Source organism: Pelophylax lessonae (assembly GCF_965119305.1).
Source record: "Pelophylax lessonae genome assembly, chromosome: 3".
In the NCBI taxonomy this organism is placed as follows: Eukaryota; Metazoa; Chordata; class Amphibia; order Anura; family Ranidae; genus Pelophylax; species Pelophylax lessonae.
In genome coordinates this window covers 574,589,698-574,611,488 of record NC_138770.1, presented here as the reverse complement: position 1 = coordinate 574,611,488, position 21,791 = coordinate 574,589,698, and the positions used below count along the sequence as shown (strand labels likewise).

At 43.8% G+C, this 21,791-nt stretch overlaps 1 protein-coding gene across 24 annotated transcripts in view; it reads right to left on the bottom strand.

Annotated features, from left to right (window-relative positions):
* Positions 1 to 21,791, bottom strand: part of LOC309549166 (protocadherin Fat 4-like) — a 292,459-nt gene that overhangs the window by 61,614 nt on the left and 209,054 nt on the right. For 8 of the 24 annotated variants that reach the window (XM_082249240.1, XM_082249258.1, XM_082249262.1 and 5 more), the window contains exons 37-41: positions 21,684 to 21,782; positions 20,117 to 20,215; positions 2,930 to 3,028; positions 625 to 723; positions 347 to 445 (exon numbers count right to left, since the gene is read on the bottom strand). In XM_082249240.1, the coding sequence (XP_082105366.1) occupies positions 347 to 445; positions 625 to 723; positions 2,930 to 3,028; positions 20,117 to 20,215; positions 21,684 to 21,782 (495 nt within the window). The remainder of the gene's footprint in view (positions 1 to 346; positions 446 to 624; positions 724 to 2,929; positions 3,029 to 20,116; positions 20,216 to 21,683; positions 21,783 to 21,791) is intronic. The other 16 variants (XM_082249249.1, XM_082249254.1, XM_082249256.1 and 13 more) reach the window with 10 other exon arrangements.

Sequence of the window (21,791 nt, the reverse complement as noted above, 5' to 3'; positions counted from 1 at the left end):
CACCAGCAGTAAAAGCCAGCAGTATCCATTAGCAGTATCCACCAGCAGGACCAATCTTGGGCACACCACTATAAACATGAAACAATGCATGCAGAGATTTACAGTGCCATTCTACTCACAAGAGATAGCTTCCATTCCAGATGCAGTTAGCTGAGCATTGATCCCACAATGGGTGCATACTGGGAGAACCCCCTCACCCTCAGCGCCACTGAGCACGTGCTAAAAGTCTGCTAAAAATGTTGATATTTAGTATTTTCGAGTGCAACGTCTATCTTTTGGACTTTATACTACAAATGTGTGACTTTATCATTTTATATGTGTGTTTGTGTATCTGAGAGATGTTCACCTTTCAGCAGCAGTGTCTTGATGTTCCTTAGGCTCTGTCACCGTACCCTTTGCTTGGGTCTCTGGATTGATCTTCTCTGGGATAGTCTTGGGCACACCACTATAAAGATGAAACAATGCATGCAGAGATTTACAGTGCCATTCTACTCACAAGAGATAGCTTCCATTCCAGATGCAGTTAGCTGAGCATTGAGCCCACAATGGATGCATACTGGGAGAACCCCCTCACCCTCAGCGCCACTGAGCACGTGCTAAAAGTCTGCTAAAAAAGATGTTCACCTTTCAGCAGCAGTGTCTTGATGTTCCTCAGGCTCTGTCACTGTACCCTTTGATTGGGTCTCTGGAGGGATCTTCTCTGGGATAATCTTCGACACACCACTGTAAACAATAAATAATGTATAGATTTAAAGTGACATTCTACCCACAAGAGATAGCTTCCAGTCTGGATGGTGTTGGCTGAGGATTGGGAGATCCTCCTGACCTTCAATGCTGCTGTATGTCTCCTGAAAGGGCAGTGCATTTCTGCATGTGTCAGGAAAGCATACACTTCTGCACACATATAAAAGAGGGTACACTGTGTGTCTATATAAAGTACTGTGCAAAAGTTTTAGGCAGGTGTGAAGAAATTCAAGATGTTTATTTTAATTGTTTATTTTTAGCAATTTATAAAATGCAAAGTGAGCATAAAGAAGAAAATACTATTTTAAATCAATATTTTGTGTGACTACCCTATGGCTTTAAACCAGCATTAACGTGTACGCTTGCACACTTTGAACTCTTGCACAAAGTCAGGGATTTTGTAGGATTAGAGTCAGGATTATGATTAACCAATTATAACAAGCAGGTACTATTAATCATCAATTTCAGATGTGTAAGTTGAAACACAGTCATTAACGAAAACAGGAACAGCTGCGTAGGAGGCTTAAAACTGGGTGAGGAACAGCCAAACTCTGCTACTATGGGAAAGTTGTAGATAACAGTTTCATGTCACAGGTCATACACCATGGCACATAGTGAAGCATGGTGGAGGTTCCTTCCAAGCTCGGGGCTGCATTTCTGCAAATGGAGTTGGAGATTTGGTCAGGATCAATGGTGTCCTCAGTGCTGAGAAATACAAGCAAATACTTATCCATCATGCAATACCATCAGGGAGGCATGTGTCTGGCCCCAAATTTATTCTGCAGCAGGACAACCATCTCACACATGCAGGCAACGTCATTAAGAACTATCTTCAATGTGAAAAGCAAGGAGCCCTGGAAGTTATGGTTTGGCTCCCATGAAGACCTGACCTCAATATCATCGAGTCTGTCTGGGATTACAGGAAGAGACAGAAGGATCTGAGGCAGCCTACATCTACAGAAGATTCGTGCTTAGTTCTGCAAGATGTTTGGAACAACCTACCTGCCGTGTTCCTTCAAAACTGTGAGCAGGTCTACCTAGAAGAATTGATGCTGTTTTGAAGGCAAAGGGTGGTCACACCAAATATTGATTTGACTTGTATTTCTCTTCTGTTTATTTACTAACCATTTTGTTCATTGATAAAAATAAAGTATTAACATTTATTTACCTATCCAACATCAATTTCTAAAAACATTCTTAACTACTTCAATACAGGGCACATTTACCCCCTTCTTGCCCAGGCCAATTTTCAGCTTTCAGCACTGTCGCATTTTGAAAAACAATTGCACGGTCATGCAACACTGTACCCATATGAAATTTTTCATCTTTTGTTTGATCACCACTGGTTTGTTTATTTTTTGCGCTACAAAAAAAAAGTTTTCTTTGTTTCTGTTCTAAAAGGTTGTAAATAAGTAAGTTTTCTCCTTCATTGACGGGCACTGATGAGACACCACTGATGAGGAGGCACTAATACACAGCACTGATGGGCAGTGATAGGTGGCACTGATATGCAGCACTGATGGGCACTGATAGGTGGCACTGATATGCAGCAATGATGGGCACTGATAGGTAGCATTGATGGGCGGCAATGATGGGCACTGGTAGATGGCACTGTTAGACAGCACTGATGAGGAGGCACTGACAGGCATTACTGATGGGCACTTACTGGTATTTCTAATGGATACTGAGTCGCATCCTTTATGGGCCTAGCCAGTCTCCAGACCTTAATCTTTTAGAAAAATTATGGAGGGAGCTGGAACTTCGAGTTGCCAAGCCAAAAAACCTTAAGGATTTAGAGAAGATTTGTAAAGAAGAGTGGACCAAAATCCTTCCAGAGATGTCTGCAAACCTGTAACCAACTACAACAAAGGCCTTGCGTACCTCTGTGCTTGCAAACAAGGGTTTTTTTTCACCAAGTACTAATTCATGTTTTGCTTGGGGAGCAAATACTTATTTTACTCACTGAACTTCAACTCAATTTATAACATTTGTATCATGTGTTTTTCTGGATTTTTGGTTGAGATTCTGTCTCTATTGTTTAACATACACCTATGATAAAAATTATAGACTCTCCATTTCTTTGTAAGTGGGCAAATTTACAAAATATGCAGGGGGATCAAAAAATTATTTTCACCACTGTATATACTATATATGTGTATATCTCAGATATCTCAGAGATATTCACCTTTCGGTAGCAGTGTCTTGATGTTCCTTGGGCTCGGTGCCTGTACCATTTGCTTGAGTCTCTGGGGGGATCTTGGCTGGGATAATTGTGGGCACACCACTGTAAGCATGAAACAATACAGAGGTTTAAAGTGGCATTCTACTCACAAAGGATACACTCTATTCACTGCTGTATTTTGGCCTAGGCCTAGGGTGGCACTTTGCGAGGGGGCAGCAAAAAAGCCGCCCCCCGCATACAAAAAACCCGATCCGATCTTTGAGACCTGTCTGCACTCTGCAGTCATCTTATGTGCCGCCGCCCCCTGGTCTGCTCCCGCCGTCACTCACCTTGTCCTTCCGTCCTGCCGCCTCCCACACACACAGTGAAGGGCGTACTTGCCAGGGAGGGAGGGACTGGCGCCCCCATAGAGCCGCAGTGAGCGGCTGCTCTTCAAACAGTGGGTGGAGGCGGAGCCTAATGCTCCGCCTACCCTCCTCAGCACGGCATGTGGGATACTAACTTCTCTCCACTGCGGGGCGGGGTCTATATCGAGCAGGAGGAGAGAGAGAGGACTCGAGGAGGACAAGGGAACCCCCAGCCAAACCACCAGGACATCTGATAGCAGGTAGGACTGAGTCACGATTTTAGGTTACCACTTACCACTACCACCACTGCTATTGGCATTGCTAGAATTACATAATATTTAAATTTAATTTTTGCAGTAAATATCAGTATGTTCAACAAATATGGAACAGTTTGCAGTACAGTACATGAACTTTCACTGCATGTGAACTGTTAAATGAGTTTGCATTGATTTCAGCGTGTGCAAAGTGCTCCATACATGCTGAAATCAATGCAAACTCATTTGACAGTTCACATGCAGTGAAAGTTCATTTATTGCAAACCGCTCCAAGCTTTAACCACTTCTGGACTGGAGGTTTTACCCCCTTAATGACCAGGCCATTTTATGCAATTCAGGACTGCGTTACTTTAACAGACAATTGCGCGGTCGTCGTGCGATGCTGTACCCTAAAAAATTTGATGTCCTTTTTTTCACCACAAATAGAGCTTTCTTTTGGTGGTATTTGATAAGCCATGCGATTTTTATTTATTGCGCTATAAGCAAAAAAAGAGAAAAAAATGTTTTTTTCACATTCTGCTATATAACATTCTGAAAAAAATTAAAAAATCAAAAATTTTTATCCTTTTAGGCCAATTTGTATTCTGCTACATATTTTTGGTAAAAAAAATCCCAATAAGCGTATTTTGATTGGTTTGCGCAAAAGTTATCACATCTACAAACTAGGAGAAAGATTTATGTCATTTTTATTTATTTAATTTTTTTTTTAACTAGTAATGGCAGCGATCTGCGATTTTTAGCGGGACTGCGACATTGCGGCGGACAGATCGGACCTCTAACTGACATATTTGACACTTTTGTGGGGGACCAGTGACATTACTACAGTAATCAGTGCTAAAAAATATGCACTGTCACTGTACTAATGACACTGGCAGGGAAGGGGTTAACACCAGGGATGATCAAAGGGTTAAATGTGAGCCTAGGGGAGTGTTTTCTAACTGTATGGGGGAGGGACTTGTGAAATGACCACAGAGACCTGTGATCCTAAATAGGAGGATCACAGGCGCTCTGTGATCATTCCAGGGAGAAGAACGGTCAGCTGTGTTTACAACATCCGACCGTCCTTCTCTTTCAGTGGGGAGCGATCGTGTGTGCCCGGTGGCAATTGCGGCTGACAGCCCTGTGGATTGGCATCTCTGCTGCCTAGTGGGGGCCCCAAGAGCGTGCCCTTACCCCCAGCAGCGCTCCCACGAACCGATGTACACATACTGTATGTCGATTCACGCAGCGGAGCCAGCCTGCCACAGTAATTCTGCGGTAGGCGGTCAGCAAGTGGTTAATCACTTGCCAACCGCCCGCTGCAGTTTTACTGCGGCAGGCTGTCTCTGCTGCGTGAAACAGAAAGGGGTGTGGCCTTGACAGGAAGGGGTGGGTCGTAGTTAAATTAGGGGGTGCACAATTTTAGTCTGGCCTAGGGCAGCACAAAACCTAAATACACCACTGACTCTATTACCATAAGTATTGGGACATCTGCCTTTACACACACATGAACTTTAAAGGCATCCCAGTTTTAGTCTGTTGGCTGTCCCTTTGCAGTTATAACAGCTTCAACTCTTCTGGGAAGGCTGTCCATATGGTTTAGGTGTGTGTCTATGGGAATGTTTGACCATTCTTCTAGAAGCGTATTTGTGAGGTCAAGCACAGTGTTGGACGAGAAGGCCGGGCTCGCAGTCTCCTCTCTAATTTATCCCAAAGGTGTTCTTTTGGGTTGAGGTCAGGACTCTGAGCAGGCCAATCAAGTTCCTCTACCCCAAACTCACTCATCTATGTCTTTATGGACCTTTTTTGTGCACTGGTGCGTAGGCAACTGCTGCACAAAGTTGGGAGCATGAAATTGTCTGGGTATGCTAAGCTTAAGAGTTCCCTTCACTGGAACTAAGGGGCCAAGCCCAAACCCTGAGAAACAACCCCACACCATCATTCCACCTCCACCAAATAATTTGTACCAGTGCACAAAGCAAGCTCCATAAAGACATGGATGAACGAGTTTTGGCTGGAGGAACTTGACTGGCCTGCACAAAGTCCTGACCCCAGCCTGATAGAACACCTTTAGCATGAATTAGAGCAAAGACTGCAAGCCAGCCCTTCTTTTCCACATCAGTGCCTGGCTTCATAAATGCGCTTCTGGAAGAATAGTTAAACATTCCCATAGACACACTCCTAAACCTTGTGGACAGCCTTCCCAGAAGAGTTGAAGTTGTTATAGCTGCAAAGGGTGGGCCAACTCAATATTGAACCCTATGGACTAAGACTAGGATGCCAATAAATTTTATGTGCGTGTAAAGGTAGACGTCCCAATCAGTTTGGTAATATAGTGTAGCTTTCATTCTGGATGCAGTTGGCTGAGCATTAATCCCACAATGGGTACATATTGGGAGAACCCCCTGACCGTGAGCGCCCCTATGCGTCTGCTAAAAGGGCAGTGCATTTCTGTGCATGTCAGAAATTTGCAGGATTCTACATGCATTATAACACACAGTAGTGTGAATATGTAATAATTGTGAAAGACTATAATATATTGTATAATACACGGTGTGTCTCATATATATGTTTATTTATTTTATATCAAATACTTATATAGCGCCGTCAATTTACGCAGCGCTTTACATATACATTGTACATTCACATCAGTCCCTACCCTCAAGGAGCTTACAATCTAAGGTCTCTTATTCACATTTATACATACTAGGGCCAATTTAGACAGAAGCCAATTAACCTACCAGCATGTCTTTGGAGTGTGGGAGGAAACCGGAGTACTCGGAGGAAACCCACGCAGGCACAGGGAGAACATGCAAACCCCAGGCAGGTAGTGTCATGGTTGGGATTCGAACCAGTGACCCCCTTTCCTTCAAGGCGAAAGAGCTAACCGCTACACCACTGTGATATATATATGCATAAATTTCTGATGGCTGCCCAGAGATATATATAAATATATTTCAGGGCAGCCATCAGAAATTTTGGGGCCCTTTGCACAGATTTAGGCCTGGGCCCCTCGGAGCCTAACAAACAACGCTCCCCAGGGCCCGCTCTTTGGCTGCTCCACCGAATCCGCCCACTGGCCATCCATTCGAATCCTTCAGTGCACTCACTTTTATTTTCACATTCTTACAACTTAATATATGAAAATGAATCCAATCCAGCAAAGAGACACCCCTATTTATTCAGCAAAGAGACAACCCATTCCAGCAAAGAGACAGCCCAATCCAGCAAAGAGACGGCCTCATATTTTCAGCAAAGAAACAGCCCAATCCAGCAAAGAGAGATCACAATCCAGCAAAGAGACAGCCCAATCCAGCAAAGAGACATCCCAATCCAGCAAAGAGATGGTCTCATATATTTAGCAAAAAGACAGCCCAATCCAGCAAAGAGACATCCTAATTCAGCAAAGAGACAGCCTCATATATTCAGCAAAGAGACCGCCCAATCCAGCAAACAGACACCCCTTCAACTGCATTGGCTTACTCTGTGGCTGCCCTGCTTTAGCAAATGCTGGTTACTACAACAGCAACAACTCAATCTCGCTGGTTGGGGCCTGGGTGGTTGGACCCCTCAGAACTCCTGGGTCCCCTACATGTGTATAGGCTGCCCCCCCTTGATGGCAGCCCTGATTATTTTTACATGTAACATGTACACCGGGAAGACAGTTTTAAGCATTCCCGCCCTTCATCATAATCACGTGACTGGAAAAAAAAGTTATGTTATATATTTTGATGTGCAACGTCTGTTTTTGGGACTTCATACTACAAATGTGTGACTTTATACTACTATATGTGTGTGTATCTCAGAGATGTTCACCTTTCGGCAGCAATGTCTTGATGTTCATTGGGCTCTCTCACCGTCTCTGGAGTGATCTTTGGCACACCACTGTAAACATGAAACAAAGTAGAGATTTAAAGTGGCATTCTACCCACAAGAAATAGCTTCCATCCTGGGTGGCGTTGGCTTAGAATTGATCCAGCAATGGGTACATACTGGGGAGAGCTTCCTGACCTTCAGGGCTGCTGTAGGTTTGCTAAAAGGGCAGTACAATTCTGCGTGTGCTGGGAAAGCATACAATTCTGCACATGTTTCCGAAACGCAGTAGTGTGAACTTAGCTTTAATGTAAAAAATTAACATACAGTATGGTATAAAGATGAATATTTATGTGTTTATTTCTTATGTAATAATTGTGAAAGACTATAATGCATTGTATAATACAGGGCACGCTGTGTGTCAATATACATTACTGTGCAAATGTTTTAGGCTGGTGTATAAAATTGTAAAATGCTTTAAAAAATATATAGTTTAGTTATTTATTTTTAGCAATTTACAAAATGCAAAGTGAGTGAACAGAAGAAAAATTTAAATCACTTCAATATTTGTTGTGACTACCCTTTGGCTTCAGACTAGCATCAATTATTACACTTGCACACTTTGAACACTTGCACAAAGTCATAGATTTTGTAGGATTACAGTCAGGTGTATGATTAACCAACTATATTTAGCAGCTACTAAAGATCATCAATTTCATATGTGGGTTGAAACACAGTCATTATCTGAAACAGAAACAGCCCTGTAGGAGGCTTAAAACTGGGTGAGGAACAGCTAAACTCTGCTTTTAAGGTGATGTTGTGGAAGATAGTTTCATGTCACAGGTCATACACCAAGGCAAGACTGAGCACAGCAACAAAACACAAGGTAGTTAAAGATTTTAAAGCAGACTGGGGTTTCAAGATGTGCTGTTCAAGCTCTTTTAACCACTTCAGCTCTGTCTGGAAGGTTTTACACCCATAATACCCAGGCCATTTTTGCAAATCAACACTGCATTATTTTATCTAACAATTGCGCAGTCGTGCAACGCTGTGCCCAAATACAATCAATGGCCTTTTTTCCCTACTAATAGAGCCTTCTTTTGGTGGTATTTGATCTGCGGTTCTTAGATTTTGCGCTATAAACAAACAAAAGCGAAAATTTTGAAAAAAACACAGTATTTTTTACTTTCTGCTATAAGACATTCCCAATAAAAAAAATTTAAAAATCACATTTTTTTTTATCAGTTTAGGCTAATTGGTATTCTGCTACATATTTTTGGAAAAAAAAATTCCCAAAAAGCGTATATTAATTGGTTTGCGCAAAAGTTATAGAGTTTGCAAACTACGGATAGATTTTTGGACTTTTTATTTATTTTTGTTTTACTAGTAATGGCGGCAATCAGCGATTTTTAGTGGGACTGCGACATTGCGGCAGACAGAACGGACCCCGAACTGACATTTTTGACACTTTTTGGGGACCAGTGACATTAATACAGTAATCAGTGCTAAATAATATGCACTGTTACTGTATAAATGACACTGGCAGAGAAGGGGTTAATTACGGGGGGTGATCAATGAGTTAAATGTATGCCTAAATGTGCTTGCTAACTGTGGGGGGAGGGAGGGCTCTGTGAAAGGCACACAGAGATCGGTGTTTCAGCTTAGCTGAAACACACAATCTCAGTGTGCCTGTGTCACAGGAGAGCCGCCTGCTTTGTTTACATTGGCAGGCGGCTCTTCTGTCAGTTTCCCTGAAGTTTGCGGGAGGCCGGCAGTGATTGAGCCCGCTCCTCCTGCAGTCTGGCTCCCGCTGTGTCTAATCACACTGAGGGGGCGGCTTCGGCAGCCCGTGACGCCAAGACCGCATGCACATAATCACGTAGATCTACGTGATTATGCGCAGCCGAGCCCCCCCGCCACAGTAAATCTGTGTAGGGCGGTCGGCAAGTGGTTAAAGAAGCACAAAGAAATGGGCCACATTGAAGACCACAGATGCAGTGGTTGGCCAAGGAAACGTAATGCAGCAGATGAAAGACACATCATGGCGGGACCCCATTCTGCTACTGGGAGTGAGGTAACAGAGGTATGCCAAACTGGTGGAGAGAGCACAGGCTTAGCCTAAATGCAACATACATCAGGCAACAGTGTGTAGTAACATGGGACAGTACTTTTCAGCGTATAGTGTATAGCGTGTATTGTGATAATTGTGTGGGCGAGATAGGAGACAGGGTAAGGAACGTGTTTGAGGCAGGGTGAGAATAGTCATATGCAGTTTGTCAGACAGTGCAGTGTAGTCTAAAGAGCTTGCTACTAGCAGTGAGTTAGGGAGGGAAAGGATCGTGTTTTTCAGGCAAGGAGAGCAAAGTGATTTGCAGTTTTTCAGACAGTGCAGTATAGTCTAATTAGAGACATTGCTAGCAGCAGTGAGTTAGGCAGGGAGAGAGATTTGTGCTTTTTACAAGTTAAGAGATCAGATAGTGAAGTATATTCAGTAGTGCAGTATATACCATAGACCATATACCATACATTGATCTCTATATATAGGGCTATTGATTAGATCATATCAGGCCATTGAGTATTGTGACAGGAAGTCAGGTAAATCTGTGGATGTAGTCACAGACAGGAGATACATTTCCACCTGGTTTAGAAAATTCACCAATTACTATAGGGTGTCGGCTGAAAAGGTAGCCAGGATGGCTTAAGGAAGTTGAAAGGCCTTCAGCTGTTCGGAATGAGGAAGTTAAGGCCTCTATAATTTGTCCAAAGGAAGTCCTATTGATTGCTGCCTCCTGACGCCGTGTGGGCTGGGGAGAGGAGGACAGTCAGATGTGTGCCTCCCGACGCTGTGTGAGCATAGGGGAAGACCTCCTGGAGCGATGTGCGCTGAGGAGGGTAACAAGTGTGAAGACTACTCAAGGATCGTTTCTATGTGAAAAGAAACCAATGGACATTTCCTGTGTGAAGGGGAAATTAATTAAGACTGAAGACTACTCAAGGTGAGGTCTTGGACTATTTCTATGTGGAAAGAAATAAATGCACTGTTTGCTATGTGAAGAGAAAAGCAAAGGGACATGTTCAATGTGAAGAGGAAAAGGGACATGTTCAATGGACATTTGTTGTGTGGAGAGAAAAGACATGGACTGTTGAGTGTCTGCTGTAGGATCAGCAAAGTTTGCCCAACAGTAGATTGGAGACAGACTCCGTAGGTAGGTTCCTGTATGTGAGAAGGTAGCCGCCCACAGTGGCAAGGATTTATTTTGTGTTTTATTTTATTTTGATGTTTTTTGACGCTTGCACTTGTGTGAAGAAAATTGCATGAATAAACCAAACTGTTGTTTGCAACCACTTCTCGGCTATCTCCCTGTGTAAACGCACCCCCCAAGGGGTCATCCATACCCGCCACCGAGCTAATCTCCCACATATGGTGGAGGTATGCATTGGGCAGAAGCAGAGATCCTGAAAGAGAGAAAAACTATGTGTTTAAAGAGACAGTGGTCTAAAAATTTTTGATGAACTTTGTCTGGTGCATGAGATTGCACAAACTGTGTGTGCAGGACAGGAGATCCTGCAAAAGAGAGAGAAAAGCTACTGGCTTTAAAGAGACAGTGGTCTCAAAATTTTTTGCTGGACTGTGAAAAATTTATTGTGGAGTAATTGAAGATGGGGCGATCAAAACGCCTGAAAGATGCAAAGATAGCTGAAATGAGAGACCGGATTCTATGGATGGAGGGGATGTTACCGTCTGAATGAGCCCCATCCATGCCGGAACAGAGTCTGCTAAAGAGAAAGGTTGTTGTCCCTAGCAACACTGAGGCAAATGCAGATTTTCAGCGGAGCTGTGCAGCTCAACAAAAGGCTCACCAAGAGAGCATGGCAGGCTGGAAACAGAGACGCCAGCAGCAAATGGAGGCCATCGGTTTGGAGGAAACCGAGTATGTGTGCAGGGCTGAGCTGGATGCCTTGCAACGGAAAATGGAAGAAAAGGAACACGCCCTGGAATTGCTTAGGATGGAGCATAGAAACTTGCAGGCTCAGGTGTTACAGTGGGAAGAATCCACTGCTCTTCTTTTTTCCGAGTTACAAAAACGTAGAGAGACTATAATAGAGAAAGATTCCATCCTCATGGAAAAGGAAAGTGAAATTCAGACTTTGCAGGAGCAAAGTATGCATGATATGTTGGAGTTGCGTAATCAGCTGGAAAAAAGTCTTCAGTCTTTGGAAGCTACCAAAATAGACCTGCAGGGGGTGCAGGAACAGAATGTCGCTCTGAAAACGACATTGTATCTCAGCGACAAGGAGAAAAATGAGAGAGAGGCTAAATTACTGAGTACTGTGTATGAGCTCACCACTTTGAGCAATGTGGTAGATGAATTACGTACGGACTGTGAAAGTTGGAAAGAGGAAGCCCAACGTGTCCAGCAGCAGCTAAAGAAGAAAGAAGCTTGTGTGGCAGAATTACAGTCTCATTCCCAGAAACTAGCCAATGAGGTGAAGGCTCTTATGCAGGGAAAAGGAGATTCTGAACACAAGAGGAAAAAAGTAGAGGCACAGCTGCAGGAATCGCAAGTCAATGTGTCAGAAGGTGACCGATTGTGTGCTAAGCTGTCAGAGAAAGCAAACCGACTGCAGGTTGAGTTGGACAATGTCACAAATCAGCTTTTTCAAGCAGACAGAAAATCTAGAGAAATTGCCAAAGATTTCTTTATCTTGGAATCGCAGCTGCAAGACATGCACGAACTCTTACAGGAAGAGAGGTGTCAAAGGCTGAGTTTTAGCACAAAGCTCAAACAAATGGAAGATGAGAAAAATGGTGTCCTGGAACAATTAAAAGAGGAGGAGGAAGCAAAGAAAAACCTATCAGAGCAAGTCGCAACATTGCAAGCTCAGATAGCGGATATGAAAAAACGCATGGAAGAAAGCGTTGGTTCATTAGAGTGTGTTGAAGATGTGAAAAAAAAGTTTGATCAGATGCTTGGTGAGGAGAAGACTGTGTCTGCAAAATATGCAGAAGAACGCGACCGTGCAGAAGCGGAGGCGCGTGATAAAGCAAAGCCCTGTTCTTGGCTCGCTCCTTGGAGGAAGCTCTAGAGTGTAAGTTTGAACTAGAAAGAGTTAACAAACAGCTGTGTACAGAGATGGAAGATTTAGTCAGCTCCAAGAATGATGTTGTGAAAAGCGTTCAGGAGCTAGAAAAGTCTAAGCAAGGCTTAGAACAGCAAGTAGAAGAGATGAAGATTCAGTTGGAAGAACTTGAAGAGGATCTGTCCCAAAGAGGGGATAGTGTGCCTGATGCAGTTTATAAAAGGATCAGTGTTTTGGGGTCTGTCCTGAGTGAGCATCAGAAATTTGATGACATGTTGTTTGAATCACCCCTTTGGAATAAACAGTTCCTTCAAAAACTTCAAGCATTGGAAAATGTATCATTAGAGCTTCAGCAAACAAAGGAGTTGTGTAAGAAATGTGATGATTTCTCAGTTCAGGCTGAAAACCTAGTGGAGAAAACTAAAGCAAGTGATATAAAGCTTGGAGAAAAAAGCAAACACCACCTAGTGGAGAAAACTAAGGCTGTTGGTGAAAACATGAAGCAAATGAATAAGTGCCTTTCAGGGAATATTTCCAAAATAGAACTGGTGAAGGACAGGTGGCAGAAGTTTGATCGTGATCTTGAGATACATTCCAGGTGGAGTTCAGAGAAAGAAAAGGAGCTAGGTGACCTTCAGTGGTCAAATAGTTCAGCAGAGATGCAATTCAACCAAAGCAAGGAAATACTAAAGGAGCTACAAGGGAAAAGTAGTGCAATTGCAGAAAGTGCAGGGAAGAAACCTGTAATAGGCTGTGTTGCAGCTCCATGCTTCTTCACTAATGCAGAGAGGAGGTCTGTAATGGATACCACCCAGATCGCTGGGTTCAACTGTCTATGGCTAATTAATGAAGCTACTGCCTTTGACCCATATGTTGATGGAAGGAAAGTTGATGATGTCGCTGGAAAAATGAACAGGGGTCACTTTGAAGAAATGTGTGACAGCCTGTTGTCGCAAATGGAAGGCCTTCTGCACAGCGTCTTAGAGCAAGCTAAGCTCAAGAAGACATTTCTTGGAACAAAGCCAAGTGAAGCAGAGGTTCTCAAAGTGTTGTGGAAATCATTTGTTGATTGCAGAGAGAGGCGTCTTAAGAATGTTGAAGACATTAAGACTAGCACAATTGAGTTGCCTATGGATCACGGTCCTCCTTGGTGGATAGGACAGATGGTTATGCAGGACAAACTTGAGAAGGAGCAAAATGATGCTAAAAATGCAGTTGAGGAATGTGTATATGAGATGAGAGACAAACTGTGTGGCATTTATGAGAAATCTGTCAATGAAGATGACAGAAACAGTTTTATCCTGAAGCTTGAAGATACAGAGAATTGGCTATATGAAGATGGAGAGGATCAGCCAAAACAAGTGTATATAGACAAGCTAACGGACTTAAAGAAAGAGCCACCCCTACAAGCATTTCAACAAAGGTTAGCAGTTGTTAATGAACTGGGGAGGAAAGATACCAGGAGGCTTATCAGTGAGAGTCAAGAGAAGTGCCTGACACATGCGTGTCTGGAAATCTGTGTCCCAACCCTAGGGTTGAAACAAGAGGGGGGGGGTATGTGACAGGAAGTCAGGTAAATCTGTGGATGTAGTCACAGACAGGAGATACATTTCCACCTGGTTTAGAAAATTCACCAATTACTATAGGGTGTCGGCTGAAAAGGTAGCCAGGACGGCTTAAGGAAGTTGAAAGGCCTTCAGCTGTTCGGAATGAGGAAGTTAAGGCCTCTATAATTTGTCCAAAGGAAGTCCTATTGATTGCTGCCTCCTGACGCCGTGTGGGCTGGGGAGAGGAGGACAGTCAGATGTGAGCCTCCCGACGCTGTGAGAGCCTGGGAGAAGGATTGCTGCCTCCTGACGCCGTGTGGGTAGCAGAGGACAATCAGATGTGTACCTCCCGACGCTGTGTGAGCATAGGGGAAGACCTCCTGGAGCGATGTGCGCTGAGGAGGGTAACAAGTGTGAAGACTACTCAAGGATCGTTTCTATGTGAAAAGAAACCAATGGACATTTCCTGTGTGAAGGGGAAATTAATTAAGACTGAAGACTACTCAAGGTGAGGTCTTGGACTATTTCTATGTGGTCAGTTTCGTATACCCTATATTGATCTCTATCCACATCATGTCCGAAAGACAAAGGAGAGGCAGACGCTCAGAGGGCAAGCAGCCTCTGTGTCCACAGTGAAAAGTGGTAGTCACAGTCGACATGGTGCATCCTCTGCAGGCGGGGCACGCCCGTCCTTTATTTCCAGTGCTGCCTGTGTTATTCAGCCACAACATGTGGAAGAGTTGGTGGAGTGGATAAATACGCCGTCCTCATCCACCCCGTCCTCTGACACCCATGCTCACAGTAGTTTGCCTTCCAACGCAGCTGCCAAAGCAGCCCGTTCCACAGGCTCCTTCTCCACAGCTACTCCTTCTGTCGCCCCACCATCATGCACGGAGGAGTCACCTGAACTATTCAACCATAGTGTCAGTGACATGCTGCTGGAGGATGCACAGCAATTTCAAAGCTGTGATGTTGTTCGCAGGTTGATGAAGGGAATAACGTGAGCCTAAAGAGAGGAGGGTGACAATGATGGACAAGAAACTAGCAGTCATGTTCCCACAGCTGCAGCATACTGGCAAGTTTGCTCCAGTGACAAGGAGGGAGGGGATGATGAGGTCACTGACTGTACTTGGGTGCCTGACAGAATAGAGGAGGAGGAAGGGGAGGAGGCACAACTCCAATGAGGCAGGATGTGCTCCAGGGGCCGCCATAGGAGTAGCCAACCTATTGCATCAAGACACAGAGCTCCACAGGTGCAGGGTGCTGCAAACTCCCCGCAGACTCCCAAAAGATAATTAGTGTGGGCTTTTTTCAGCACATGTGCAGTAGACCGCAGCGTTGCTGTTTGCAACATCCATCTGAAGCGGATCAAGAGTGGCCAGAACACCAGCCACTTGGGCACCACATGCTTGACAAGGCATATGACGACCTGCCATGCAGTCCGTTGGCAACAGCACCTGAAAGAGCCACAAGATCAAAACAAGCATACTGCACTTTGCTCCTCATCTGTGATCTCTAACTCTATATACCTCATGTCTTCTCAAATACCTGCATTGAGAGGGATGATGGTATAGCACTGAGTGCCACAGAGACTTGCACCCAATCTGCTAGCAGTACACCACCACTTGATTTGAGCAGCAGGCAAATTTCACTACCCCAGTTGCTGAACCATAGAAAAAAATACTGTCCCTGCCATCCACATGCTCAGCGTCCTATTGCTAGCTTGGCAAAATTGCTAGCATTACAATTGCTGCCTTTTCATCTGGTAGACTCTGCTCCCTTTCGCAAATTTGTGGAATGTACTGTACCACAGTGGCAGGTACCAAAAACGCATTTCTTTTTGCGTAAGGCCATTCCGGCTCTCTACCGTCATGTGGAAGGTAGTGTTTTGGCCTAGTTGGACAGAGCAGTCAGCAGGAAGGTTCACATTACTGCTGACTCTTGGTCCAGCAGGCATGGACAGGGATTGTATGGAATTCTTACCAGTAGGTCCCATTCCTGCGCCCAGCAAGACTAACTGTGAGGGGTTACGGTGATTAGGCACCACCAACACCAGAGGCCCAATTTCTGTTTCAGTTCCTGCTGATACTAACCTTCCAGGTCCCCATCACTCCAGCCAGTTTGCATAGCCACCACCCAACCTTGGCTAGGTCAGATGGCAGCCCACAGCATCCCCACTAGATCACTGATAAGAACAGATACAACACTTGATCTTTGCCAATTTCAAATTGGTATGGAATTTTTACCAGCAGGGCCCATTCCTGCGCCCAGCAAGAGTAACTGCAAGGGGTTACGGTGTTCAGGCAACACCAACACCCAAGGCCCAATTTTTCTGCAACTCTATGACAACTGACAAGTACATGCAATTTCAAATTTGTATGGAGTTCTTACCAGCAGGTCCCGTTCCTGCGCCCAGCAAGAGTAACTGTGAGGGGTTGGTTACGGTGTTCAGGCACCACCAACAGCAAAGGCCCAATTTTTGGCACTTGTATGACAAGTAAATGAAATTTCAAATTTGTATGGAATTCTTACCAGCAGGTTCTATTCCTGTGCTCAGCAAGACTAACTGTGAGGGGTTGGTTACGTTGTTCAGGCACCACCAACAGCAAAGGCCCAATTTTGGGCACCTGTATGACAAGTACACGTGATTTCAAAATTGTATGGAATTCTTACCAGCAGGTCCCATTCTTGCGCCCAGCAAGACTAACTGTGAGGGGTTACGGTGCTCAGGCAACACCAACACCAAAGACCCAATTTCAATTTCAGTTCCTGCCGATACTAACCTTCCAGGTCCTCATCACTCCAGCCGGTTTGCATAGCTGCCATCCAACCTTGGACAGGTCAGATGACAGCCCACAGCACCCCCACTAGATCACTGATAAGAACAGATACAACACTTGATCTTTGCCAATTTCAAATTGGTATGGAATTTTTACCAGCAGGGCCCATTCCTGCATCCAGCAAGAGTAACTGCAAGGGGTTGCGGTGTTCAGGCACCACCAACACCCAAGGGCCAATTTTTCTGCACCTCTATGACAACTGACAAGTACATACAATTTCAAATTTGTATGGAATTCTTACAAGCAGGTCTTGTTTCTGTGCCGAGCGAGAGTATCTGTGAGGGGTTGGTTACGATGTTCAGGCACCAGCAACACCAAAGGACCAATTTTTGGCACCTGAATGACAAGTACATGCGATTTCAAATTTGTGTGGAATTCTTACCAGCAGGTCCCGTTTCTGTGCCCAGCAAGAGTATCTTTGAGGGGTTGGTTACGGTGTTCAGGCACCAGCAACAGCAAAGGCCCAATTTTTGGCACCGTAGGTTCTGACAATGGGTCCAAGGATTTCATCCTGATACCTAATGGCAGTCAGGATGTCATTGTCTAGCCTGTAGAGGTCTGTGCGCCCCTTAATGGATATGCCTCCCCAGACCATCACTGACCCACCACCAAACCTGTCATGCTGAACGATGTTACAGGCAGCATAACATTCTCCACGGTTTCTCCAGACCCTTTCACGTCTGTCACATGTGCTCAGGGTGAACCTGCTCTCATCTGTGAAAAGCACAGGGCACCAGTGGCAGACCTGACAATTCTGGTGTTCAATGGCAAATATAAAAATATGTAAATATATTTTTATATTTTTATCTTATATTTAATCAAAACCTTTTCCCGAGGCGCAGGGAGATACACTAGTATAGTGTAATTTTTTTTCTATTTTCAATGGCAAATGCCAATCAAACTCCATGGTGCCATCAGTTAGCACAGGACCCACTAGAGGACATTGGGCCCTCAGGCCACCCTCATAAAGTCTGTTTCTGATTGTTTGGTCAGAGACATTCCTACCATTGGCCGGCTGAAGGTAATTTTTTAGGGCTCTGGCAGTGCTCCTCCTGTTCCTTTTTGCACAAAAGAGCAGATACCGTTCCTACTGATGGTTTAGGGACCTTCTACAGCCCTGTCCAGCTCTCTTAGAGTAACTGCTTGTCTCCTGGACTCTCCTTCATGCTCTTGAGACTGTGCTGGGAGACACAGCAAACCTTCTGGCAATGGCACGTATTGATGTGCCATCCTGGAGGAGTTGGACTGGCTGTGCAACCTCTATAGGGTCGCCTAATGCTACCAGTAGTGACACTGACTCTAGTCAAATGCAAAATTAGTGAAAAAAAGTCATAAAAGATGAGTAGGGAAAAAAAACGTCAGTGGCCTCCACCTGTAAAACAATTCCTGTTTTGGAGGTTGTCTAATTGTTGGCTATCTAGTGCACCTGTTGTTAATTCCATTAACACCAAGCAGCTGTAACTGATTAACAACCCCCTCTGCTACCTAACTGACCGGTTATTACCCCAGGAGCTTACTTGACTTGATGCTATACTCCGGATTAAAAAGTGTTCCTTTCATTTTAAATTAACTAATTTTATTTAATTGAGCAGTATATATATATATATATATATATATATATATATATATATATAAATATGTATATATATATATATAATCAAATTTTGGCGTGACCACGCTTTGCCTTCAAAACAGCATCAATTCTTCTAGGTACTCTTGCACCCTTGCCGTTTTTGAAGGACCTCAGCAGGTAGGTTGTTCCAAACATCTTAGAGAATTAACCACTGATCTGTTCTGTGGCTGTAGGCTGTCTCAGATCCATCTGTCTCTTCATGTAATCCCAGACAGACTCAATGATTTTGAGATAAGGGCTCTGTGGGGGCCAAACCATCACTTCCAGGACTCCTTGTTCTTCTTTAAACTAAAGAGTAAATTTAGTTCTTAATGACATTGGCTGTATGGCGTCATTGTCCTGCTGCAGAATAAATTAGGGGCCATTCACACACCTCCCTGATGGTATGGCATGATGGAAAAGTATTTCTCAGCATTGAGAACACCATTGATCCTGACCAAATCTCCAACACCATTTGAAGAAATGCAGCCTCAAACTTGCAACGAACTTCCACCATGCTTCACTGTTGCCTGCATACACTCATGATTGTACCGTTCTCCAGACCTTCGGCAAAGAAACTGCCTCCTGCTAAAGCCAAAAATTTCAAATATTATCTCATCAGTCCAGAACACCTGCTACCATTTTTCTGCACCCCATTTCCTATGTTTTCATGCATTGGTGAGTTGCTAAGCCTTCTTTCCAGGACGGAGGTAAGGCTTTTTGGCTACAATTCTTCCATGAAGACCACTTCTGGCCAGATTTCTTCAGACAGTAGATGGGTGTAACTGGGTCCCACTGGTTTCCAGCAGTTCTGTGCTTATGAAACTGCTGGACATCTTCCGATGTTGAAGAGAAGTAGGCATGATGTGTCTTTCATCTGCTTTATTAAGTTTCTGTGGCTAACCCCTGCGTCTACTGCCCTCAATGTTGCCCGATCAATGGTGCCCTCAATGCTGAGGAATACAGGCAGATATTTATCTATCATGCCATACCATCAGGGAGGCATGTGACTGGCACCAAATTTATTTTGCAACAGGACAGCATCCCTAAACATGCAGCCAATGTCATCAAAAATTAACGTTAGTGTAAAAAAGGATAAGGAGTCCTGGAAGTGATGGTTTGGCCCCCACAGAGACCTGATCTCAACATCGAGTCTGTCTGGGATTACAGGAAAAGACAGAAGGATTTGAGGCAGCCTACATCCACAGAAGATCCATGATTAGTTCTCCAAGATGTTTGGAACAACCCACCTGCCAAGTTACTTCAAAAATTGTGTGCACAAGCACTGTGTGTACCTAGAGGTTGATGCTGGTTTGAGGCAAAAGGGTAGTCATGCCATATATTAATTTGATTCAGATTTTTTTCACATTGAAATTTGTAAACTGATCAAAATAAAAAATGTAAATATATTTTTGAAAGTATTCTTACAAATTCTTTAAAATTAATCTTTACAATTAATATGTACACCAGGAGACAGTTTTAAGCATCCCCGCCCTTGTTCACATGACTGGAAAATATTTTGATATTCAGCATTTTGATGTGCAACGTCTATCTTTGGGACTTTATACTACAAAGCAGAGTGGAACCTTTTGGTGGAGTGCACCCACTGACGAGCATTAAAAGACTCCCATGCAGCTTACCCCATCTAATATATACTGTATGTTTGTGGATCTCAGAGATCTCAGAGATGTTCACCTTTCGGAAGCAGCATCTTGATGTTCCTCAGGCTCTGTCACCGTGCCCTTTGCTTGAGTCTCTGGAGTGATTTTCCCCGGGATAATCTTGGGCACACTGCTGTAAACATGAAACAATGCATGCAGAGATTTAAAGTGGCATTCTACCCACATGAGGTAACTTCCGTTCTGGATAGAGTTGGCTGAGCATTGATCTCACAACAATGGGTATATACTTTGAGAACCGCCCCTCCCTTAGCACCATTGCACGCCTGCTAAAAGGGCAGTGTGTTTCTGTGTGTGTCGGGAAAGCACATGATTCTACATATGTTTCCACACACAGTAGTGTGAACTTAGCTTTAATGTCAAATATGAACATAGGTTTTAAAGATGAATATTTTTGTGCTTATTGCTTATGTAATATTTGTTAAAGACTATAATACGTTTTACAATACAGGGTAAAGTGTCTATATATGCAGTATATATAAAATGTTTTTATATATACAGTATCTCACAAATGTGTGTACACCCCTCACAATTTTGGAAATAGTTTATTATATCTTTTCATGTAACAACACTGAAGAAATGATACTTTGCTACAATGTAAAGTAGTGAGTGTACAGCTTGTATAACAGTGTAAATTTGCTGTCCCCTCAAAATAACTGAACTCACAGCCATTAATGTCTAAACCACTGGCAACAAAAGTGAGTACACCCTTGGGTTAAAATGTCCAAATTGGGCCCAAAGTGTCAATATTTTGTGTGGCCACCATTATTTTCCAGCACTGCTTTAGCCCTCTTGGGCATGGAGTTCACCAGAGCTTCACAGGTTTCCACTGGAGTCCTCTTCCACTCTTTCATGACAACATCACTGAGCTGGTGGATGTTAGAGACCTTGCACTCCTCCGCCTTCCATTTTGAGGATGCCCCACAAATGCTCAATAGGGTTTAGGTCTGGAGACATGCTTGGCCAGTCCATAACCTTTACCCTTAGCTTCTTCAGCAAGACAATGGTCGTCTTGGAGGGGTGTTTGGGGTCGTTATCATGTAGGAATACTGCCTACGGCCCAGTCTCCTAAGGGAGGGGATCATGCTCTGCTTCAGTATGTCACAGTACATGTTGGAAATATGACGCTGAGCATGTGCACTCAACTTCTTTGGTCAACCATGCCGGGGACTGTTCTGAGTGGAACCTGTCCTGTTAAACCGCTGTGTGGTCTGCAGCTCAGTTTCAGGGTCTTGGCAATCTTCCTATAACCTAGGCCATCTTTATGTAGAGCAACAATTCTTTTTTTCAGATCATCAGAGAGTTCTTTGCCATGAGATGCCATGTCGAACTTGAGTTATTTTGAGGAGACAGCAGATTTACACTGTTATACAAGCTGTACACTTACTACTTTACATTGTAGCAAAGTGTAATTTCTTCAGTGTTGTCACATGAAAAGATATAATAAAATAGTTACAAAAATGTGAGGGGCGTACTAACTTTAGTGAGATACTGTAACATGCACACCAGGAAGACAGTTTTAAACATCTCCGCCCTTCATCATATATATATACTGTATGTGTGTGTATCTCAGAGATGTTCACCTTTCAGCAGCAGTGTCTTGATGTTCCTCGGGCTCTGTCACCGTACTCTTTGCATGAGTCTCTGGAGTGATCTTCTTTGGGATAATCTTGGGCACACCACTGTAAACA